This window comes from Pleuronectes platessa, chromosome 5 (assembly GCF_947347685.1).
Source record: "Pleuronectes platessa chromosome 5, fPlePla1.1, whole genome shotgun sequence".
In the NCBI taxonomy this organism is placed as follows: domain Eukaryota; kingdom Metazoa; phylum Chordata; class Actinopteri; order Pleuronectiformes; family Pleuronectidae; genus Pleuronectes; species Pleuronectes platessa.
The window spans coordinates 11770833-11797334 of NC_070630.1; the positions used below are offsets into that span (position 1 = coordinate 11770833).

General features: G+C 41.5%; 1 protein-coding gene across 1 annotated transcript; it reads left to right on the plus strand.

Moving 5' to 3' along the window:
• The first annotated feature begins 15229 nt into the window (after positions 1–15229).
• slc1a5 (solute carrier family 1 member 5) lies at positions 15230–23859 on the plus strand. The gene is made up of 8 exons (XM_053422840.1): positions 15230–15951; positions 20052–20094; positions 20220–20288; positions 20377–20543; positions 20738–20971; positions 21186–21380; positions 21561–21695; positions 22765–23859. The coding sequence occupies exons 1-8, from the start codon at positions 15428–15430 to the stop codon at positions 22994–22996; spliced, it is 1599 nt and encodes a 532-aa protein (XP_053278815.1). The 5' UTR covers positions 15230–15427; the 3' UTR covers positions 22997–23859.
• Positions 23860–26502: the final 2643 nt, after the last annotated feature.

The window sequence follows — 26502 nt, forward strand, 5'->3', positions numbered from 1 at the left end:
AGTAACATGGCAAACACCTGTCTACTCCTGTCTTCTCCCTCCACCCTGTGGTTGGTTTCTGTCATATCAGTCAAGGTCTAATTCCACTTGTAATGTCCTGTCTAACCACCAGAGGGCAGCGTGGAACATGGAAAGAATAATTTCTCTCTCAAATAGACACACACACACACACACACACACACACACACACACACACACACACACACACACACACACACACACACACACACACACACACACCAAGTTGTGTCTCCATGTTTTCAGAGGACACCACTCTGACTTTACATTGATTTCTTGTCCAATGACCTTAGCATTTACCATAACTGCTACTTTCCTGACCCTGAACCTTTATTCAACATATTCACCGCTTTCCCCTAATAAGGAAAACAAGTCCCTATACTGTAACTGCGTCATCAGACTCAGGTATGAATGAGACGTGGAACACCCATAAGCCAACACACCTGAAAGCTCATCCAGCATGTGTCATGTCGAGTCAACAAAACAACATGTGCTCCTAACATAATGGAAACACACCGTTATTGGGTGTGTTACTATTATGTTAAGAGTATGTTAAGAGGTTGTTGTGTTGACTTGTCATCACAACAACAATAATGGAAACACACCCAATATCGGTGTAATATCTTTACCACCTTTGATTTTCACACTCACGTCACAGTGAAGCAAATCTGCAGTGCAAAACAAAACAAAATGCAAATCTGTGATGCAAATTAAAGTGCGACTCCTCCCTGAATTCCTGATGCAATGTTGCGTTCAGACAAGAAGACGTGTTGCAGTACAGAACAACATGGTGAACGTGCACCAAACTATACACAGGTCCCGGCAGTTTTCTCTGAAAGTGAGATTAATAAGTGGAATCCTTTTGTTTTTCTGTCTGTGTGAGCCCTGTGAGTGTTTTTATGTGTGACCGATTTGAATGATGAGCGCACATTTTTGTCTTTATTGAGGAAATAGCAAATATATCACAACATCAAAGCAAAAACAGCAGCCACCACAATGCCAGTGATGTGCGGTGGATGTCAAATTTCTGTTGCCTGCGCTGAGACAACAGATCTGTTCTCCTGCTGCGCTTCCTCCACTGACCTGGGAATTGAAATGAAGCTGGACTCACACGAAAACAACAACAACTGCCAAATTTGATGGGATTTACATTTAAATTTAGGAGTAAAGTCTAGATTTATTGTATTTATAATTGTCTATAGTAAAGAGTGTATAGAGAATTATTTTCTTTTGTGGAAAACCAATCGAAAAAAACATACTTTTCATAATTTTAACTATGTACCATCTCCTGGATGGAAAACTATACTTATTTGAAGCCAGGCACCACTTACACTATTGTTATTTTTCATCCCTTTCCGATATTTTTCCAACTCTTTGTTTAACTTCAACTGTTGTTTAACACAATTTCAAGGCAGAAATCACATAAAAAAAATAAAAAAATCATTATTCATATACTCTAGTTACATTTTCTGTACCACAACATACCCTGCAGGTAAATGAGGATTTGAGTTTTACATTGTGACCTTTCCTGTTCTGTCTCATTATGTCACTCCCACTGTTTGTTTAGCAACTGACGGTTCATCCAGAAGGTCTCAGATGTTTCTGGTGCCAAATTACGTCCACCAAGGAGGTTATGTGTTCACTCCTTTCTTTTAGTTTGTTGGTTAGTTTGTTTGTTTGTTTGTAAGCAGAACTACATTTTGATGTGGATTTTTTTCACTTTCTTTAGCATAGGAAAGCTAGATACGATGCTATTCTACATTTTCCTTGATTTCACAGAGGATAATTTATGAATCTTGATGAGTGAATTTAAATGTTGTTTCATGAGGGGACTGTTGGGCTTTGGTAGAGGTTTGGACTCTGAGTAGTTTGCTTTGTACTGTGTGATCTTAGACACACACACACACAAACACACAAACACACACACACACACACACACACACACACACACACACACACGAGAGCAGCCCCTCGCTCAGGAAATTTGATGTCTGGCTTCAGCTTCGCCTTGATGATCTTGGTGCATCATGGCTGGCATGTCTCCATCTGGAGCTGCTGACCTTCACCTGATCACACTAACACATCTGTATGAAAACACGAGTAAGTTGACCTTTCTCTTCATCAAGGTATACTTTGTTCTTCTTCTGCATCTTGCATCCCTTGTTTCTATTACATCCTTTCCCCCTCAGGTCTCACATATGAACATAAGTGAAAGTTCATGTAAACCATTTCATTTCTTTCCTGGATGACCTCTATGCTGTTGAAAGGAATCATGTGAATAATGTGTGTGATCAAAGACCACATATAGAGTTATATGTTGGAGGTTTGTAGTCGGGCCCCTGTGAAGCCCCCAGATTTCTAATAATGGGGCTTTGTGAGATTGTGGAATTGGCTTCGTTCACTGACTTTATTTCTAATCTGCTTTGGAGCAAGAACAAGCAGTTCAGTCTGTTTCTACATTTCAAAGGAAGGAATTAGAAGGCATCGCTTGTTTGAATTCTGGCAGACATTTGTCCAGTTTATTGACAATCACTGAAGTCAAATCTATGTCATTATATCACTACTTCTCTCAATAATCTTAATTTCTGCTACTTTATAATTTCATAAATCGCACTCCACTACAATTAAAAGAACAATATTGAACTCCTAACTGTTTGTTCACTTTGGATAATAGTTACTTTGCTAATTGAGATTAAAAACATTAAATATAATCAACAAATAAATTATGATATATCCTTAGAAACTAAGATTAGAATTTTTGGAGCCCTGCAAAATACAAACCAGTCCAGATTAGGCTCATATTTTAAAAAAACTTCCATATTAATTGGATTTATTCATTAATGCATCAATAATTATAATCTAGCAACTTCTGGTGCATTATTTTGTAATGGGGAATTCTGTCTAATGGCTGGTTTTCCTTGGCTGAAGTAGGCTACTTATGATATTCATTTGATACTTTTGTAATTTTACTGAGTTAAATAGAGTCAACGATATGGGACGGCTATGTTTAATCAAGTAAATGAGCTGAGTTTTTCTTTCAACTAAGTAAGGCACATGTACATTTATGGCCTTTCAATAGACGTGTCTGGTTATATTCTTCAATTGTCATGCACTGTGATTAGAGTCTTTAGATTTCAAGATATCATTGGCAAATTATGGTGGAATTGTGTTTGTCTTCTTTCTGAATGTTCCGTCCATTGGAACACTGTGTCCTCCTGGCCTATGTTTGCGCTCTTGTTCCTTCCGAGCCAAACCATAATCAAGTCCTGCTGCAGAGAGACAAACAAGTCACAGCTGAGGAAAAAATAAATAAACCTGCAAACTCCGATTTAGCTCTTCCTAAATAACAGGATTGTGTTTGCATGCTCAGAATAAACTCTGTATATGTGAGACTTTAACACGTCCTCGACTCTAAGATCACACATGTGGTTGCCATGGTGATGGATCTCCTGCCCAGCATGTCTCAGAATGAAAAGGCGATTTCTGACCTGCTGGGCCTTGTATCTGTAGTCAAATCAATACACTGTCTCCTTATGTATTTCAGGAGCACACACAGCTACATGTGCTGAGGTTGCATTTGCCTATGTGTCTGTGTGTGTGTGTATGTGTCTGTGTGTGTGTGTGTGTGTGTGTGTGTGTATCTTTATGTGAGTATATTACTGTGTGAACCATATGAGATCTGACCAGGCAGATGTTTTACCTGCATTCCCATTTACTGCACTGTGTGTATATAAAGCCCATGCCTGTGTGTGCCGCTATGACAGACATAGTTACTGATGGCTGGCTGGGCAGACTTTATACGTGGATCTGAGTGTGTCTCGGTGTCCCGGGGGAGCCACACAGTGTGACTGTTCTCACGGGACTGGGTGCGTCTGAGCACCTATCCCAGGGGCATCTCCAACACAAGGGGAGGCTTAGACCGTCTGACCCCTCTGTCTGACCTCTGCTCGGTCCCCCGACGGGCCCCACGAGCCCGGCCTGTGCTGGCATTTGACTTTGTAGGACCCCTCAGCAAGATTCTTTTAGGTCCCGGTTATAAAAAAATACATTAGAAGAGAGTTGTAGGAGTGAGATTTCAAAGCATACAGTATAGTGCCAACCCAATGTCAGTAGGTGTACAGTTTCAGTCGCACGGTTTTAACTGAATGAAGCTCTGTGTGCTAAAACTTCTAAACGCCTATCATCTGGTTAATAAAGATCAAGCTCAAAAGACATAGTGGACACTGTAGGCAGATTTGAACATTTCCTCCAAACAGGATGAAAGGAGAACTTAAAACTGATGTAATGAAATTGAAATGAAGAAGTACGTGTGCTCAGTTGCACACTCCCCTGCACACACTCATAGATATCTCTGAATAAGGGTTATATATAGATATTCTTGGTTTCCGGATGATGTGACCTACTGACTTTGGAGATCCCCACAGCATCAATATGAATTTCACATCTTTGTTCGGTGCTCATTGAAAAATGATTTTATGCAAACTGTGCAATGTGTCACAATCAGCATCTCCTTATTACAGATTTTATTTAAGTCAAAACTGTTTGGTTATCGATCGTGTCCTGGGTTGCTGGCCAGGAGACCTAAATCAACCGACATTTTAGTTGATTGAACCGTTTACATGCAGGGTTAATTACCCGAGTTGATGATACATAGCTGAGATAAGTTCCCTCCTTCTTCCTCATAGGCCAGGCTTCTGTTTGTGTAAACCAGGACCAGACAGGCGAAAGAGGAGGATTAGTGAGAAACTGGGTCAGAGAAAAAAAGACAATAGACACCGTGAGTATACCTGCACTGTGTTTATCCAACCTGAAGACTTGAACTGTGGGGGGGTGGGAGTAGCAGTTTCACACCAGCTTCCCAGATCAGATGGAGTCACGTTTGTGAGGTGACAATAAGAAAACTGTGTCAGTGGAAGCAAGAGGGGTTTATCTGCCTGACATGACAGCGCTAAACTTCATCTAATCTACCACCACGAATAACAGCTCTGGCCAATGGGCATCCCCCTGCTACAGTAAGAGGGATTAGGCCGCCATGTGGACTCACACACAGAGCGGGAGATGGGGGGAGGAGAGGCAGGTAGGGGGAGAGAGGAAGAGTATTGTGTAGGGGAGGAACACTGCTGAATCTGGAGTGACACCGGGCAGAGAACCAGACATTTGTATTCCATTTCACATCCTCAGTGTTCTCCCAGTAACAGTGAAAGTCCAGTAAAAACAAGCCTGAGCTAAATCCTGCGTTGATTTTATTGCTGGTAAAACATTAACTGGTGTTTGTGTAGCATGCCAGCGAAACAACCTCCAACTGCGTTTTCATTTAGAGCAGAATCCTTTAATAGCGCTGACATGGTGAAATTATAATAAACTGAATGAGCGCTCACTTATGTGGGTCTATGTGCTTTCCATCTTCAATACTGCAGGACTAAGATGGCGGTGATGTTCATGAGAAAGGTATCTGAGGATAAACTAGAGAGATTATGGAGGGAAGAAACCAGAATGAAAAAATATTCCAATTATTCTGGATCCAGGGGCAGGAGGAGAAGAGATGATCCTACATAAAACCTGTGTAACCGCATGCAATGAAGCACAGCAGAATAGAATAGAATGGAAAGATCTTCAAGGAAATGCAATCAGCACAACCGAGGAATGCATAGTTGTTATGGCAACCGGTGGATGTCCCATGAGGTGGCAGTGACATCATCATCACCATGGCAGCAGTGACATTTTTATCTCCGGGTCACCTACCTCCCATGTTCAATGGCAGCTTGCTAATCTTTTAAAGTTTGCAGTAAAGTACATTAGTGGTGAACATTTACGTATTCTGGAGTATTTGGAAAGGGGCGTGGCAAAATGGCTCAACAGCGCCACCTGGAACTCAGCCCCTAGGTTTCCACATAACTGATTTTCACCAAAATCAGGACAAAGGTGTATCGTGACTAATCATTGAAAAAAGCCTCAAGGAGCATTATGAAAACGCAACAGGAAGCCCGCTCTTTTGGATTCAGTGGCCATTTTGGCCACATTCCTCATTTTTACTTTGATGCACTTGTTGTAGAGCTTTCATCAAATCAACTTAAAATCTAGACGAGTGTCATCACAACAAGATGGAGATATAAACTTGGCTGAATTTCAACTTTTCGTCACATCTAGAGACCGTGGCGTGGCATCAAAGTTTAATGACACGCCATCAAAACACGAGGTTCTGTATCTCGGGAAGAGTCGCGACCTGATGACATCTACACAGAAATCATGACCTAAAATCACAGCGCCCCCCGGTGGCAACAGGAAATGTCTTTTTATTATTATTTCCCCCATTGTTTAGTTGTTGAGAGAGTGGAGTGCAGCCTTTTAATTTTGTGATGAAGGGAAACACACTGACAGCCATTTAGCCAGTCAGCAGTTTTTTCCTTTCACTGTTTGTTTTGGTCTCTCGCAATGGGTCCAGATTATTCATTACATTTTTCTGAATGAAGCTTTAATACATTATTTCACCGGAGAACATGATTTGATCTTGATTTGATTTGTGGTTTCCCTCAACCACAGCGGTGAAGAAAACAGCTCCCATGATCCCACACTGCTTCACGACATCTTCAAACTACTTCTTTTGTTTTTGTTTTGACTGAGAGACCCACGAAGTTACTTATTGTCCGTTTAAGGTTTGTGAAAGATTGTGGTATAAATAAAGATCCACTGACTGCTTGCCCTTTGCATCCACTTTCAACGCAGCAGAGAACATTGGAAGTTTATTAACGTACTCCTGCACAACGGAAAAAGTTGACGCTCAAAGGGGACATATGTGAAAAAGTGACGCCTAGGGGTCAACTGTTGGTACTTACGTGCCTCGCAACAGCAGCTCATTTTTGTTTTGCCGGGGGTGTTGTTAGTCAGTCTCGAACCACAACCAATCAGAGCCATGCAAACAGTGTACAGTTCTGTCAGTGGAAATATACTGAACATTTTGTTATATATTTGTTCCACAGTGGATTTAACAGATCGCTCTCCATCAGCGGCTGCCATCTCGGAAATTCTGAGATGATTGATCATTGATGATTATGATTGATTATCATTGGCCCAACCATTGTTTAAGGAAGGTTAGACATCCACCTCATCATGGGAGGGTGACCGACTCATCTGCGAGGGCGATCAAACCCGAGCTCGGATAACTCTTTTCCATTGTGTCCATTTTGTGGAGAGCTGGAACAATACTTGTGTCAAGGCCGCGTGAAGGACGCCAGCCACCGCAAAACACAGCCGCAGTAACCTTTTGTCAGGGGAACAGTAAACAGGCAGGTCACATCGCAGGCTTTCTTGTGTAAACTTTTACACCTGCATCTGTGTGAACTCTGTGCTGTACTGGACCCAGCTGCAACCGGCCAGGTCTTATTTAGACACGGCTGTGAATGTGCACATGACACACTCACACTGCACATGCAAACAGTCACGGAAGGTTGTACACAGTGCACACACACACACGCCTGTATAAAAAAAAAGACCCCCACAGTATTTGACAAAATTGCACTCACTGAACCTGGAATTCTTGAGCCCTCGCATTCCTCCAACCAGAGAGTCGATCTATCCCAACATGTAGGAAACATTTCAGTTGCCTCTTTTAAAAATACATGGGCAAACGGCACACACCCTGTGCTCTGCAGCCTTTGTACACAAAACACAGAGAATCAGTCGCACCTACGATCTTTGAGATATCCCAGTATTTTAATGCTGAGTCAATGTTGTCGGTTGTTACTGACTGTGCATGTTTTCAGATGACAGGCTCAGAGAAGGGAACAACGTAGAGCAACTAATCTTACTAATCCTAAGACCCTGGAGCTTTTCTCTGACTCTCTAAACATTTTGGATTTAACAAGAAGTCAGAAAAAAGTGACTCGGGTAACGGAACAATCGCCTCCTTTCCCTTCAGTTCTTGTTTTTTTCCCCCAGTTCATAACCACACAAAGAGAGTCAGTGAACATGGACAGAGTAGGAGGCCGAGAACAAGAGACAGGGAGAGGGCGGGTTGGTGAAAGTTCGGAGCCCCTCCATGTTTTACAGTATCGTGTGACATCTAATACATAACTGTGGGTTATGGAGCTGGGAAAGTGGGGGGGAGGCGTGCTAAGGAGGGCGAGTTGATGTCAGCAAATCAGAGCTCTCACTTGCTCAGACCGGTTTTTACTACCCAGTGCTGAATGTTCCCTTTGGGAGCCCTGAGGGAAGATAGTGTTCTGCAACAGTTTTTTAGTCTGTTTTTAGTTTGCCTGCAACCCAAACCCCCCTACCCCCCCACCCCCAACTGCCACATGCCACTTACATGCATCTAGACCCCTGTGCACGGTTCGCCAATGGTTAGAAATACTCTGGCTAAAATTGTTGTTACAGAAGTAAACCATCTATCCAAGTAGGTGCTTTGAGTGAAGTCCTAAGACATAACACTGTATCATCTGACAGGTTGACCTTACTTAACCGATTGCCTTGAAAAATGGCTTTGTAAATACAACTATCTATTCATTTTAAGGTTTAATATCTATCTATCTATCTATCTATCTATCTATCTATCTATCTATCTATCTATCTATCTATATATATATATACATCTATCTATCTATATATCTATCTATCTATCTATCTATTTTCTTCAATCTACCATCCATCGATTCAAAGCTTTGTTGAATTTACAGTTGTTCCAACAAGGGAAATTAAGTTTTGTTTACATAAAACATTTCCATTTACAATAAGAAATTTCCAATCATATTCCTTATGCACACATTAGGTCGAGGACTAATAGTGCACATAGCTTCCCTCATGGTGCCAAAATGCAATCTTTTCAACAGAACTGCACCTACCATGATAAAAAGAACTGGAATACTTCGAGCACATGCCGAGTAACATATATGTCTTTAATAAGACATTGACTCAGAGCATGGTGGGAGGCTCCACCCATCTACACGCAACATGCGGTCATACACTGCATGGTTACTTCCTGTACTGTTTTACTGCACATGTGCTCCCCTGAGTTATCTACCCTCATGGGTCAATGCACTTATTGTAAGTCGGCTAAATCATATCAAATGTGCTTTAATATGTAATGTCTCGTTTAGTGCAGGAACACAAGTCCAGTTAAGTCAAGGGATTGTAGTTTTGTACCTCTTCAAACCATTCACAAAAGAACAACAGACACATTTGATTAAAATTATGAAACGAGAGTTTCACAATGCTGGATTGTAATTGGCTGACAGGACCATGTGTGTCTTAATCAAAAATAATGCCAAGCCTGAGACGTTCATGGACATGGAACCATTAAAGCCCAAAAACTGGTCTGACTGGATGGATAAATGTGATGGATGAATTATAGGGATGGATTCCACCTCTCTTGCTCTATCTCTTTGTCTCTTTGTTTCAGAACCATTCATGTTTCTCCAGGACTTACTTCCCCCTGGGATCTGAGAGGTAACAGCAATAACCGAGCTGGGTCCTTTCTTCATATCAGAAAAATATAAAAATTCACAATCCCTCATTTGGCTGGATATTAATAGACAGATTGAAAACAAAAAAAGCAGTGAAGCCCTGTGGATCAGTGGAGCAGATGAGGAATACATGAGCCGATGGATTGCTCTCCTCTCTGCGTACTATTGATCGACCTCAGCCGAATGCAGGTCATTCATTGAAGAATGCACACACACAATGACACAAGCACATTTACACAATGTGGTAATGACACGCCTACATGTCACATGGTATTGTGTATTCTCCTCTTCTGACATAGAAGTGGCACAGAGGTGATGTTGATGTGAACTGAGGCAGCGTATGTTTTGACCAGGCTGGACTAAACAGACACAGAATGACCTCTAGAAGGTAACTCTAACTATTACTGACAGAGAGTGCGCAAGGGGATCTGATGACAGTGACGACAGACCGGGGAAAGGAGGTGTAATTTCCACTTCCCCTTTATTTTTATCAAATGAAGAAAGCTCCAAAGACCAGGAGGATTCTGCTGAGATATATTAATAAAAATAAAAATAACAAGAATATAAAGTCACACAATACTGTAGATTTAACTGGCTCCTCTGTGTTTACGTTTATACAGCTTTGGCTGCCTACATTTATTCAATGGACAACAACAACAAACCACATCCTTCAAAAACATGACCTAATGGTAAAACCCACATCGTGGACTTAACCCTTTGATAGCTAGTTAGTGTTGCACATTTCTCTTTCTCACTAGTTATGCATTGTAAAATAAGACTTACATGCATCAGATGTGCAAAAGCAGCTGTGTGAAATGAATGGCAGGTGTTCCGTAGTGAATACTACTGTCTGGGTCATATCTGACCCATGTGTATTAAAGTGAGAACTACTATAGAAATACTAAATATAATTAATTAATTATATATTAATTTATAAAGTTAGACAGACAAATGGAAAATAATGATTTGTGGTACACAAAAACAAGATATTTAATGAATACTATTATATGAAAAAACATATTTATAAAAGAATATAGCAAAGAAAACACTCATTTTTTACTCATGTTGTGCATTAGAAGGGTAGTGATAACAAAATTATTTTTATTTAAAAAGTAACAAAGGAAAAACTAAAATAAGGATTTGTAATTATCAAAAACAAGTTAATTCAGGTTATTTGGGTAAAACCTGAAATACTGAAAATATGAAAACGAGCCGGGTCACTTTTGTGTATCAAAGGGTTAAATGAAAAGTGTGTTGTCATGGAAGGCGGAAAAAAGGAGGAGCATTTAAAGCGGCTCTCCGACACATGGTGCGGTTTAAACAAGTTTTTCTTAAATGCATTCCTCGTGCAGATGTCCACAGTGTGTGGATAATTGACTCAAAAAGCCGGTTTGCCTGCGTGAATGAGGGAAATGTGGGAAATAATTTGTGTGCGAGTGTGGAGACAAGGAAGAAAAAAAGATGCACATCTACAGGAAGCATTTACATTATAAATGTAAGCTTTTATAGGAGTAGTAGAGTATAATTGTTATAATAACCACATGTCAGTTTGCTGGCGGCACTTATGAGACTTGTAACTAAAGTTGAAGAGCCTGATTAGACTCTGTACTTGGTTATTTGAGGTAATGCTTTAGACTGGATGTTCTGGTTCTGGTTGGACCTCAGAACCATATCAGCGAGCAAAATAGTCAGATTCATTGACAGTAAACTTAAAATCTTGAGTGATGATAGTTCAAAGTCTTACAACGTGATTCAAAAAGGTGATGATTATGGACAGGAAGTGGTATTTGCTTAAGATAGCTGTACTGACAGTAGACAGTAAGACACTGTGGGGGGGATTTTGATGTTTTAAGGTATGATAAGGATGGAAAATTACACTTACAAATGTCACTTCCACCAACAGCCAGTGACATTTATATAGAGCATGAAATCACAAATATGCCAGTGTAATTATCTAAATCACTCAAAGTATGAACAAATACTTAAAATAACATATCAGAAAAATGGGACTGAGCTTTATATGCTATGTGTTAATAATCTGGAGGTATGGTTATTTGTGAAGTTTAGTGTCTTCAATGTCTTTAGTTTTTATGACAATGGCAGTGTAACTCATCTTTCAGAAACACTATAATAAAGTAATTCTTAATACATCTGGCAATCACTATATACTTTAGTTCTTTAATGCAAAAAGTATACAAAGTTGAACAACATCCAAATGTTGAAAGAACAACGATGGTATCGTCTGTGGTAATTTAATTGTTTACAGTCGGATTAGCGGTCTGTCTATGCACGAAGCCTGTCTGCTTATGAAAGGCTGGCAGTGACAGCCACAGGAGGGTGGTTGCTGGAGGGCCATGTGAGTGTGATTACACAGTGTAAATCTGTAAATAATTTTGTGAGGCCCTTCCTCGTCACACTAGGCTCTACAAGATCCAACAGGGTTTAGAGGCCTTCCTGTGCCTTCAGAGCTACAATGTTCAATCTACCAATGATGTGGGAAAAGGCAATCAGAATCAGAGTAGTTTTACACCTACAAGGAATTTGCTCTGGTAATTGGTGCATACAATGAACATAGAAACATAAAAACGCAATAACATAAAAACGCAATAAATACAACATACATAGGAAAAGCAATAAAAAATAGAAAACCAGTATATATTTACTCACTGTTTACTTCTTATTTACTCACTTTTTTTCAATATTTATACAAAGCAACATTTATTTGGCATAAACATTTCTGAATAAAAATATACTCTAACTGTCAAATGGGGCATATTATGACTAATTCACAAGCACAGTTAAGTCTATAGCCATGCTAGAGGCACAGTAATGGTTTGAGCATAATGCTAAGATGAGCATTCTAGCACACTTACTTCAGGCAGGGCCAAAGAGTGGGGGAGACAAAGTCTTCCTTTATTTCCCGTCATTTTGTTTTTAAATGATGACTCGTGACATGTTTCATCTACTTATGCAATGTATGGGAGTCATTCTTAGTATTGATTTTTCTGTGGAAACGACTCTTTTCGTAGAATTCTTTCCAAATGAAAGGTTCCTCGCTTCCCTTTACAGTAACTGGATTGACCCAACTGGGGGGGTTGTGTTTCCTCCCTATCTCTACCTTCCTTATTTCTTTATTATCCCTGAACCTCACCTGTTGTTCTCACGATACCCGAGACAGCAAAGTTTTGTTGTTTGGGTCCACGCCCCAGTTTGAGAGGTCACATGACCGAACTATCACCTTCCCTTATTGGACTGGTTCCCTTTTCTCAGGTACACCTCACAAGCTCGGCCTCACACATTTCACCGGATATCAAGAGTGAACACTGTGGCTTTGTGATCTACCGGAGCAGAGCAGGAGTAATGTTTACCCCCATGTTCATTGTCTTAGCTAAGCATATCAGCATGCTATCATCTGCTAATTAGCGCCAAACACAAGGCAGCAGAAGAGCTCTTTGTTTAAGGGGTTGAGGGTTGTACCTGGTGTGAGAAAGCATTTGTCTTGTGCCCTAATTCCACTGTCCTTTAAATGAACAGTGATTAACAGTGATTGACTGAGTGTTACAGGGAATTGCTTTTCCTAATTTGGAATTAAATGCACTGTTGATTTGTTTTGAAAGAACACGGCCAATGCGGAAACACACATTCGGCCTACCATTGCTGTAACTTTAACAAAATATTTGGTAATGTGGGCTCACCATTAGTGTACCAGTCCCATTTTGATAAGTTAAAAAAACAGCATAAAAAAAAGAACCTCCAAGGCATGTGCATTGTATGTGTGCAGTACTTGTTTTCCTAGAAAGGGCCTACACCAGAAAACGGCTCCCCTGTGCTATAGTGACGTTGTCCTTTCTCACAGAGTTATGCACTATTTCACAGAATCACAGCGATACCTCCGATCATTCACACAGTCAGAGGGAACAAAGAACAAGCTTGAGATAACAAACTGAGCACTGAGAGGACAGCGCTCTACCAGCCTGGGTTCCCGGTCCTGTGGGCTTTCTTTGGTGTTAAAGGTGCTTTTCCCACAAATTTCTGCTGGTGGGAGGCTGTGTTGAAGGGGCCTGGGTTGTTGTTTGAGTGTAAGCTAACCCAAGGCTTTCTTGGACCCCTACAACAAAAAGATTTAAGCTATCTGACTGCAGGCCTCAGTGTCCCGGACAATAAGAGTCTGTCTCTTGTGTCAGTTTGATGTAAAACCTTGCCAAAGACTGCAAGGTCGATGCCAGGACACCGACATGTCCACAACGTTTCATCGCAGCGGATTTTATTGATTTTATCGTATATCCTATATTTTATATTTTATTTAATTTAATTTACATTAATAATTGAAGTTTATTTGTATTACTTGCACTATGATGTGTTACGTTTTTGCTGTCCTCGTGTTGTACAATTACATCTGAGAAGCACATTGGGCAACCAAGTTGTTTTAAATGTGCTACATAAATAAAGTTGACATTGACAACATTGTAAACCATTTTTTTGATTGTTTTCATCTCAAACTTTGACTCGTACTTTTAAATTTAGGAATGAATGAACAGAATGAACAGAGGAGGATCCTGTGTATTTTACTCTGGCGCCATTCTGTTCTCTCTTCACTGTAATTACGAGCATATGCACAGTTGAAATGATGCAGGCACAATCATCCAAGTATCCCAGATGCTAGATTAATGTTATTGCTTTGCTTGTTATTCCACACGCATCACCCCACTGATGTTATAACTACAACAATAATAGTATTCTTTGTTGAGCTGGTAATTCTGAGGCGAGCAAATAAGCAGGCAGAGGAGGGAGGTTGCATCAAAGAAAGACCAGTGGTAGTCTGCACAGCTGTATAGGCAAACCCATAGACTGTATATAAAGATGGAGGACATGAAAGTGCTGCCCGAAAGTGAAGCCTAAGCGTTTCAATCACCCCTGGGTGGATTTCTGCTTTATAGGTCCTAAATCCCGCCTCCTCCATGTTAACTGATTGTATATAATCCAAAGTTATTATGGTTATTATGGTTCCTATTGTTGTAGGTAGTTATTTTCACACTGATGAACAACTGTTTATTTTTACAGCAAGTTTGGTTTTAATTACTTATTTGATGATATAAAAACAAGGCCAAACATCCTGATTGACAGCTGAGACTGACTTGTGATTGGTCGAGCGCGTTAGTCGGCGGGACCTTGCGACCTCCATCCCCTGATCACAACTTTGGCTCTAAACGTCCAAGATGGCCGCATTCTTACCCAGGATATTTTAGCATCATGTCTGGCCACCATATTTTCTGCATGTGGATCAAGCACCTGGTGAAATGGCATCATGGTCACCTTTTCCCTGACCAGCCCTCTTTAGCAGGTGATGGTAAGTGTTCAAAAGCACAAACATTGTTCGTCACATACCCGGAGCGCCATACATACACTAATATATATATACAAAACCTATAAATGCATAAACGGCGGAATAGTCGTGGCAACAGCGTCTCCTCTGTGTGAATTAATAATTTTGTAGTGATCTATAATTTAGTATTTATCCTCCTCATGGGTGTACGGGTGCTTGATTAAATACATGTTTAAATAGAGTTACTGTATGTTACTTTGTTTTTATGAATAATTATGCTCTTTTTTAACTTGACCCCTGTAATGGCTGAGCACGGCCCTGATAAATGCAGTTGAATACAGGAAACCTGGCGTATTGTGTTTTAATAAATGTAAAGGAACATCCTCCGACTTTAAGACCCGCCCCAGCTCATGCGTCACAGGGAGGAGTCGGTGATTCCGCCCAGGGGAACGAAGAAAAAGAGCCGGCCACGGAGGAGCAGCATCGTTCATCAGCAGGGAGGAATAGAGAGGCTCTCCTTGTTTCCGTCAATTAAAAGTGACTCCAGCCGAAGTGACAGCCTGTTTTTGTGTATTGGTTCGGCTGTCTGTGCTGTTGGGTTGATCCAGGGAAACTTTGAGCGCGCGCGATGGCTGAGAAGATAGACATGGAGGACAGGAAGCCATCGAACGGCGAGCCACTGACCAACGGACTGAGCGGCCCGAAGGAGAGCGAGACGGAGCCGCTGGCCCAGCGGGTCCGGCGGATCGTGATGGCCAACCTGCTGGTCATCCTCACCGTGGCCGGGGTCATCATCGGGGTTTTAATCGGACTCGGCGTGCGCAACGTGGAGCTCAGCCGGACCCAGATCATCTACATCGGCTTCCCCGGGGAGCTGCTTATCCGGCTGCTGAAGATGATCATCATCCCGCTGGTGGTGTGCAGCCTGGTGTCCGGCTCGGCCAGCCTCGACCCCAAAGCCCTGGGCAAGCTCGGCGGCTGGGCGATGCTCTTCTTCCTCGTCACCACCTTGATCGCCTCGGCCATCGGGGTGATCATGGCGTTCATCATCAGCCCCGGCTCGGTGACCACGGTGAAACCGAAGGTGCAGGGCTTGGGCGACGATGTGCCGGCGGCTAAAGAGGTGATCGACTCCTTCCTGGATCTCGTCAGGTGAGCGACCACAGGGAGCGACACGTCCTCCATTGTCCTTCTCTCACCTGGTCCGTCAGCACGACGTGATGAGGCACTGACGACGTGTAGTTGTGGATTGTCAATCAATGGCTTCATATAATCGGTCAATCTAATCGCTTCATATAATCGGTCAATCTAATCGCTTCACTGGGTTTGAAGTCGTCTGCGAGACTTGAGTATGAACCATGTGTGCTTTAATGCACCTTTAGCTGTGCGGCTGACTGTGTGTGTGCTGTAATGACTACACACAGTTGCATCAGCCCCCGGGTCAGAGTGACATTTGTCACAGGCATTTCCCAGGAATCCTGTTTTGTACTGGTCCTCTCAGACCCAGTGAATTCCATTCAATAGTGTGGTTGTACTACACATTTAGTCTGTAAAACACAACCACATGGGGTATGTAGCAACAGCACGTGTGTGCGTGTGAGAGTTGTGTTAACACGAGGACAGGACTGCTCTTGTTCTCTGAGGGAGCACTTTATGATTCTCAGTTTTATTTTACTAGTTTGAAGTACAGCTGGACGAAAGGACCTAATAGTTATATTAAGATACAAATGTTCACATCAGTTGATGTCTATAAATGTCCCATTATTTTCAATTTAAACAAGCTTTTGCTCCGGAGTGAAGGTTGTGGGTTTAAACTCTTCTTTATGAGCAGGGGATGACAAGAACTTAAAAAAGATTTGCACAAATCTTAGCAAGATCTATTAGTGTAGAAAGTCAGGTTGCCATTATTATTCATCAGCAAATAATGTAACAAAATGAGCTATAGTTTTTGGGAGGACCTTTGCTTAGCCGTTTTTTTTTCTTGTCCATTCATTCATATCAGATTGTTTGGACTCTTCAGCCTAAACTTGATGACCCCTCTTATTTGCTCTTGGAAATCACCATATTCAGTCCTCACAGGCTGCTATAAACTCGTCTGCTGGCTCCAACGTATAATTTCTTAAGTCAACATGTCACAGAGGAGGCGTTCATGGGGACAATGTGGTCCCCACTCATCTTCTAAGGAATGATTGCAAGAGGCAAAAGTGTTCACAGCAGAATTGAGTCAGAGACATAAATAGTGACTAGACAAAATCCTCTGACACATCATCATCCGGGTTTGTTAGAAACATCTCACAAAACTGGTTGAATGATGAGCCATCTTTTGTTGTCTTTAGCTCCTGCCCTGTCTTAAATAGTAGGGTTTGAGTTTAGTCCGTGCTCAGGTTATCCAGTTCAGCTTGAAAAAGAAGAATTTGATATAAGGTGCAATATCTGATTTTAACATTATTTTAGTTGTTTATTAAAACGAAATAGCAGTATGCAGGGGTTTTACAGGCAGTTCTTTAACTACATGCACTGAGATTGATTTAAACTTGGCATCATGATCAAAATCGAGTCCTTGTCGTCCAATGCCTTTGATTCATCTGTGACCTTTGCACAATTCTGCCTGGTTATTCAAAAACTTCATTTGAAATCCTTGCTTCGGCTTTCCATTAAATACTGGAATTTTGCACCATAAAGTATGGAATCCCCCCCCCCCCCCCTCCTCTTCCTCAGGCAGTATGACCTATCCCTGGAAACACTTCTTAAAACCACTGCCCAGATTACACACACACACACACACACACACACACACACACACACACACACACACACACACACACACAAGTGTTATTATACAAAAGGTTGACATTCAGTTATTAACAAACTTATCCTGCTTAAAAAACAAAAAGTATTTGTTTACCGACGCCCCGGAATGCTAAATACCCACCACATGTCTATATCTGCACGCTCAGGACAGAAATGTTTATCTCGTGCAGGACACGTGCCTCCTGCCTCACATTCGCACACCACACATTATCCTAATAGGACAGGAGCCGAAACCCGCGCGACTCATTAGAGCGAGTGTGCTCAGTTGGTGTCCTGTTAATTCTGAACAAAAAAGACACAGTGGGACCTTGACCGAAGAGCTGTTCAGCAAAGCGTAAAAATGGCTTGGGTCATTGTTCACAAACACACACACACACACTCTGAGAGTCTGTTTAAAGTTGATATGTCATACACACGCTCTTAAAGAACGTTTTGACTTTTGAGCAGAGCTGCTCCCACACATCCTTGTTGACGCTCCTTATCTACTGCTTCTTGTTTGTTTTCCCACTTTACACCACATAGAAGAAATATGCAGGCGACTGCTGTCGGTCAGCGCTTGTCACCCGTGGAATTGTTGACCTTGCATGTTTGCACCGAGTTCCAGGAAAGCAGTAACCTTTAAATACAATCGCACATCTGGCCCTGAGAGCTCAACACAATACCCTTATAGAAATCATCTGCAAAGCGACGTAACGCGTAGAAGTGGAGAAAACCTCTTCATCAATTTAACAACACAAACAGAAAACTTGCTGCAAATACAACTTTACCCAATACTCACACCTCGACCACATGCAACACAGCCAAAAACTCGCAACTTCACAGAAATGTTTCCATGCTGACAATACAACGTGTAACGACTGTGACACTTTTCAAATGTTGTCTTTTCTGTGGCATTGATCTGAAATACACAAATCTAGCAAGACAAAGCTATCACATTACACAGCTAACTTACATGCGGTGACGATTCCTTAATCCCCCCCCTCAGGGCCACCGTGTAAATTGTATTACAAAAATATTTCTCTGCAAATGTTTACATACTACCTGCTGGTATCCCAAGTCTTAGAGGTAGCAGGGAGCTTAGTGGACTGTATTTTGTCCCTTTTCTCATTTAATGGATCTAAACTCAATATAGAACAAAAAGTTTTCATCCATCCTGTTGAATCTTATTGCCAGGCAGGAAACCAAACATTTATTATTCCACCTAGACCAGCAATAGGCGTTCTCCATTTATTGCCAGTTCCGGGAAACGCAACATGAGGGCATGGCAGACGTCAGAGCAGCAGGCCTCAAACAATCTGCAGTCCGTCATTAAGGAAATACACCTACCTGTTGACGTATTGTTAGATTGTACCTGTGCCAGGACTGAAGTAGTGGCGACAAATAACAAGGAAGTGTTAGTGAATGAATTCGGAGGGAAAGGTACTGAACGGTGATGGGTCAAGGTCTTCTTGGTCTAAAGAACGTTGTCGTCTTAGACACCAAAATATTCATATAATATTGACTAGGACACAAAATACAATGGAGCCCTGTGTCATGCAGCATCACACAGAGCAAGAGTGATGGTTTGTTAATTACAGTGACCAGGTTCCAGTCTAGCATCTTTATGGAGCTGTTAAAATTCATTATAATTCCCATGATTATACTAAATTAGAATTTAATGAAATAGTATATCTCGGTCAAAGTGCACCAGTCAATTAATAGACACAAATGTGTAATTTGAATATCCAAATGAACTCTACCATTAGCTTGAAAGCCTGACTGCCCTTTCCTTCTTTTTCCTTGTGGCTCTCATTCACATGGCCAGAACCCAGCTTGTGATCCGGGTGCACGCTGTCGCATGCTTCCCTGTCACAGTCACATGGTGTTTAATCCGGACGCACTGCAGTTTCAATGAAAGCGAATGAATGGCTGCTAAGAGCTCGTGAAGTTAATTCCTTATTACTCTAAATCCATTACAGGCAGCTGAGTATCAGGACCACTTTGGTTTCATGAGTTCTTAGGAGATTTAATGTGCAGTTGGACCTATGTACCCACAACATATATGTGTGTCTGTGTGTGTGTGTGTGTGTGTGTATGCATGTACTCGTTAGCAGAGAGAATCAGACAATCAGAAATGGGGGCAAAGGGGATTAATGGTTAAATTCTCTCAGCTATTTCCACATGATCAACCTTGTGATTCTGACTGTATGAAACATCTGAGGCTGCTGTCTCTGCAGGACTTCTTGTGATAGTAGGAGTAGAAGTGTGATGAATAGTTTTTTTTATTTAAACACTAACAGCTAAGAGTTTATCAGAAACAATTATGAACTTTTTGGGCTTAAAAGTTGTGTGTTATTTCTTCTTACTACTATAGCAATGTTTTTTTATTTAAAGGCATCTGGTTCAAACTGAGCAAAGGAATTGAAAGTGTTTAATTGTTGTTTTCTTTTTTCTCTCCACAGAAACATCTTTCCCTCCAACCTGGTGTCTGCCGCCTTTCAATCAGTGAGTATCAGATCTGGATTCTGTAGTGTTTACATGATCACAGTTTGAAATTGTAAACAATGAATGTTAAGATAAGATGACTGGTTTTAATAAACTAACTTTGTATCCCTTTCTTTCCCGCCCAGTATGCGACCAGCTACAAGCTGGTTACAAGGAATGGCACTGATGGAAACCCCAACATCACAGTGGAGAAGGTGAATGGCTCAGTTGTCCTCATATGATGCACTTTGGAAAATAAAGCGCTGTGTTGTTCGGTGTTGCTCATATTCTGTCTGTCTTCAGGTGCCCATTGGAACCGACCAGGATGGGATGAATATTCTTGGTCTGGTGGTGTTTGCCATTGTGTTTGGCGTGGCTTTGAGGAAGCTGGGAGAGGAAGGGGAGATCCTCATCAAGTTCTTCAACTCCTTCAACGAGGCCACCATGGTGCTCGTCTCCTGGATCATGTGGTGAGGAAGACCTGCATGTTTCTGGATCAGGAGAGATTAGAATAAATTCCTTTTAAAAACATTTGAAACTTTTTCTTTATACCGTTTGTACTACAGAATTACATCTACAGCGTTGTACTGTTTCTTACTCTCTCTCTCTCTCTCTCTCTCTCTCTCTCTCTCTCTCTCTCTCTCTCTCTCTCGCCTCTCTTTAGGTATGCTCCTATTGGTATCATGTTCCTCGTTGCTGGCAAGATCGTCGAGATGGAGGATGTTGGCACGCTGTTTGCCAGTCTAGGAAAATATATTGCCTGCTGCATTGTGGGACATTCCATCCATGGCTTACTTGTGCTGCCCGCCATCTACTTCGTCATTACAAGGAAGAACCCATACACCTTCCTGTGGGGGATATTCACAGCGCTGGCGACAGCCTTTGGAACGAGCTCAAGGTAACAGAACCCGTAGCTGTTTACTCAAGGCAGACCCAAGGGTGGCTGGCTGATTGATATGAGCCTCACACAGTAATTTGTGTAGATAAACTAAATAAACAATGAAGAACAGAAAGTCATTGTTGTAAAAAAAGGATTTGTGCTTTCTTTTCCCTGTAGTAATTCAAAAAAAATTCACACACGTACACATTGCCTATTTCTTGTTTGTTTTTAGCTCTGCTACTCTTCCCCTGATGATGAAGTGTGTAGAGGAAAATAACGGTGTCTCCAAGCACATCAGCCGCTTCATCCTGCCCATCGGCGCGACCGTCAACATGGACGGCGCTGCTCTCTTCCAGTGTGTGGCCGCAGTTTTCATCGCTCAGCTGAACAACGTTTCCCTCAACTTCATCCAGGTCATCACCATCCTGTGAGTCCTAAACCACTGAAACACCCACACAACTGGAGTAAATATTGTAACCACCTTTTCAGTTGTATTGTATACAAATATAGATGCTTTACAATGACATACATATATATATGCAACTTAATGATTGGGCAAATGCAGTGCAAACATCTTACAATGTCCTCCTGTCTTCCCTTCCTGTAGTGTGACAGCAACAGCGTCCAGTGTTGGAGCAGCAGGTATACCTGCCGGTGGTGTGTTGACCCTAGCTATCATCCTGGAAGCAGTGGGCCTTCCAACCAATGACATCTCTCTCATCCTGGCTGTTGACTGGCTCGTGTGAGTACCAAACCTTTTGTATTTTATGTGGGTATAGAGCGGGACATGCATTTGTTAAATACTCCAAAATAGAAGGGCACTTGGAGAGCACATGGTGAATCTTTTGTAAGGGAAATGTAACAGTTGATCACAATATAATCATGTTTATTTCCCCTTTGATTGATCGTGATTGAATCCCTTACAATGTAGCCTTGCTCATGGTGTTTCTGCAAACTTAGCCTGGACGCCAGACGAACTTAGCCCCGCCCACAACATTTTGGTCGGGCAGTTCGGTCTGGAGTCGCTCCATTGGGAAAAAATTATGGGGCGTGTTTCAACTGACCAGGAAGTAAAATTCCTCTTCGCTCAATTGGATAGACCTACAACCAATCAGAGCAACGTAGTATGTGACGTATGCTAAGCAACGCATTGTGAGTTATTTACTGGGTTCACACCGGACGCTTCAGCGCAGCGCCAAGCCTTAAATAACAGCTGGCTCCCATCCACTCCCATGTTAAAACTTTGTGCCGGTCACACCGGAGGCTGAACCTCTGCCTGTCGATTCCAGAGCTAACGCCAACAACAGTAGGGATGTGCGTGACTCGGGGAAGGTTTGCCATCACTGTAACAAATGGGGGCACTGGAAAAAAGATTGCTTCTTGTTAAATTCCCCTAAGGCATTGTTGTTTTCACGTCATCAAGAAGACCACATCCTTTGACCATGTATCAACCCCCACCAGAGTGGGAGGGGTGATGCAAATGTATATAGACAAAGTACTGTTTCCCATTGGTGTGCATATTACAAACTAACCTTGGTTGTATGCACCATGCTCTGAGCATTAAAGTGTGACAATGCTGTAAGAGAATGTCTCGTTCCACTTCAAAATGTAGTGGGCTCCTCCGTGGGTCATACCTCACGCCCTCTCCAGAGTTTCATGGAAATCTTTTTGTGTAATCTTGCTAAATAAAAACATAGATGCCTCGGTGAAGTCCTTCAACACACAATGTTTGAATTGCTTTGTGATGCATTTTGTATCATATTTATCATCATATTCAAATAGTGTGTGTCATCTGCTTTGTCTTTCCTTAGGGACCGAACCTGCACGGTGCTGAATGTGGAAGGCGATGCTTTCGGAGCCGGTCTCCTGCAGAACTTCGTTGACCGCACAGCCAAAAGAGAGGAGGGCAACGAGCTGAGCGAGGTCCGGATGGAATGTGAACCGTCGGCCGCCGCACCCGAGCACTCGCCGCTCATTGAAAAACCCGACGGGGGATACGTTGAGAAGCGACCGCTGTCTACTGAAAAAGAGTCGGCCATGTAAAACCAGCTGCTGATATCACCGAAGAAACCCCTCAATTATGTAACACTCCTGAAAGACGCAACCTTTTTTCGATTTTTATTTTATTATATTGTGTACCTCCTGCCCGAGGGAAGGAGTGCACACAGAGAGGAGGAACATGCAGGGCGCTATGCAAACACGAGTTCTCTGTCCTCAACGCTTCTCTGTGGAGACGGTTCTTTGAGAAGTACCGAAGGGGGAACATCAAAAGCGATTTTCTGGACAATGACTTTGGTTTTCACTTTGAGGGACATTGATGTACATTGTCAGGCTGCTGTATTCACTCACACTGATGTTGCATTCAGTCGGTCCTCGTCAATTTTAAAGTCAGAATTCAATTCAGTCTATAAGTCCGTTATCATGTGACGCCCTGCAAAGATGTAGAAGCTAATGTCCGATCTACTGTACAGTTATAGGGAATATTACAATCATTTATAATGTTATAATGGAAATTACATTGATGCAGGTACTTATTGGCTTATTGTTGCAGCTTTGTCACATCTTATTTACTGCATTGAGGAAATTGCTGTTAATCACAACTCTATTTATGACTAGTCACCTTTTTAATATCAACTTCTTGGTGGAAATCTTCAAGAATTCTGACTGTAAATTTGATGAGGACCACTGTACAGTTTGCTGGACCTAGTCTGCATTAGCAAGACACTTCATATAACTTATCTGATATCCTTAGCCTTCAGTGTGCGTGTGTGTGTGTGTCTGTGTGTGTATGTGTCTGTCTGTGTGTATGAAAATATCCAGTAAGGCTTGTATATGTTTCAAACTATCATTATACTATATCTCTAGAATATAAACATAAATTGTGCATTTTATTACTAACTATTGAAGCCATTTTCCTGAATTTTTTTACTAATACTCTATTTAAACCATATCTCTTGTATCTGATTTGACAAAAGCAAACTGAACATTAGTTTATAGTCTGCAGGTAAATGGCTGTGATATTTACGACAAGCACAAATATGTTTTTATTTTATTTAAAAAAAAGTTTTAATTTGGTTCAAGGCTTTTTATTAGTTTATTATCGTGACTTAGCTTATTTCGGGCCAATTGTTGTGTACACCAAAGAGCACTACACTTGTAAAGCCTGTTTTTAAGATTATATTTATACTGCGACACACACCAAATGAAATAATAACCTCAGTCACAGCCCAGAGATGAATGAAGGACCAGTTTGTCAATGCACATGGACACGCACACACACACACATGCACCCTGACCTCATTGACTTCGTGACCTCAGGATCACTCTTGATTGGAGACTGTCCTTCAAATGCATCTTTACGCCCCAAGGAACCAAATATCGCCCAGATTCACTGACGGAGCGAGGCTGTTGAACTCCTCAAGACATTTTGTACAAGTAAAAAGTGAAATGTGACGACACAGTTTAAACAACTCTTCCGATGCAAGGATGTCAGAGCGGCTGAAGTGGACTGTCACTTTGTCTGAGGTGAAAGACTGATCATGTCTTGATATCAACCAGTTATTGTTTTGGCTGTAAGGGTCTTAAATGTTTGATAATCATATTTATTTCTCTCATCAAATTCCAAAGAGGGCAGTGTTTTGACATGATGGTAACTCAAATTGGTATTGTTTGCTAGTCTTCGAGTCTAACTGGTTAGTGGTATTCTTAATTTTTTATGTTCATTGTTGTCATATTTTCTACTTGTGGGTGAACGTCTAGACTCTGTGTGCACACGGTGGCTTCCATGTGGGGATTTTACTTTTGCAGTTTGGCAGTGGGAGAAAGTGTCATGTGTAGGTGAATGAAGAAACTGTAAAATTGCTCTAGTAAATGCTTATCTCTTCCATCCAAATCATCTTTAACTGTTTAGAATGATGGTCCTAAGTAATAGGTGTAAGTGTATGAGGTACTAGTTTGGTGGTATTAACCAAAATGGTCATCCGTAAATTCATCACACGCCTAAGTTAGGTCTTATTATTTCCAAAGTCTTGTTGGTCATCAGTGCTAAAATGTGAAGCATTGCCCCAAAGCATAGCTGTGTTGGTGCAGGGTTGTGAAGATGTTATCATTCCTTTCTGAGATGTTTTACCATATGGACGTCTGATTCTATCATGTTGTGTGAGTCTGTGTGTGGTAGTTGATAATGATTTTGTTACAGTGGGGCTATGTTTCAAATAAAGCTACAATCTGAATGTACTGGCTGTAGGTTTAAAACAATAAAGGCCTTCTTTTTTTTTACCTCCCCAAGGGTTTGTTTTGTCTGAAATTGGAGAAGATCCTGTTAAAGGAGTGGATCAAGCAACAGAAAATAAATTGCTTTCCTTGATGTTTCAAGGTGGAGCCTTTAAAAAAAAAGATTTTTTAGATTTCTCAGGAAATGGTGAATTATATATGACATAAAGACCAATAGGATACATTTTCCTTGGCAGAGGTGTGCCCTACAGTATGTGATATTCTAGAATTGATGATGTGGCTGTTAGTTTTGTCTCTTGGTTACAATCTTGTTTTAATGTTACTCATTAATATAAAATGGTGCCCTTAGGAAAAGGTTCCTATTGTCACCCCTTCAATGATCAACAATCCGGAACTACCTGGACTAGTCTTGGGAACCATTAGGTTAGCCTGTTAGCCTTTCATTGTCTATTATGTGGGCTTTGTCTACTTTGTGAATTTAGTTTGTTGTATTTTTAGTTATAGTGCAATCAATGACAGTAAAATATTGTATATTAAAATCACAAATTCCACTGGCTGCATACCTAACCCTGTGGCTCTGACGCCACTCTGCAGAAGAATGCATGAGAGGCGACATATTTAAAATGACCGAGATCCTTTATGTTCCTGCTTCCAAAATAACCACACATACTGGGGCCTCTCAGCCATATAGACACGTCTCAAGTTACCAGGCCATGTACAGTATGAACGATCCTGTTTAACCATTGATTAAACACTGAGGAATCTGATATCTGCAAGTGAAAGGAAGTTATAACTGTCAGTGATTTTGCTCGACTGGGATACAGGGGAAGTAGTCCGCATTGCTGGGATCAGTCTGTGACAGAGAAGAGAGCTGAGTTGCTGTAACTTGACATTCCTGTTAGTCCTGTTATAAAATCCTTCAGCACCTGGGCTCCCGCCATGTAGTTGAGGAACCGCCATAATGCTGTCGTTGACAGTGGAGAGAGAAACAATGGTGCAGAGAGTTTAGGAGATACAAAGGAGAACATTCAGACATGGTGTGCCACCTAGTGGTCAAAAAGATTTGCAGGAGCTATTGCAACCTTTTCATATTTTCCAATGCTCTTCAAAACAAATCATAGTACAGTGAATGTCACAGTTCAGATGCCTTTATTTTACCAGATCATGAAATGAAGTGACACCTTGGTTCAGCTCACACATGTAAAAACACTACAGGAATCATGTGAAACCTGCAGCAGCCGGTGGTTGTATTTTCTTTTCTAATTTTTTATTTGAATATTTCCATGAATTAAAATTCTATTTCAGTCGATACATTA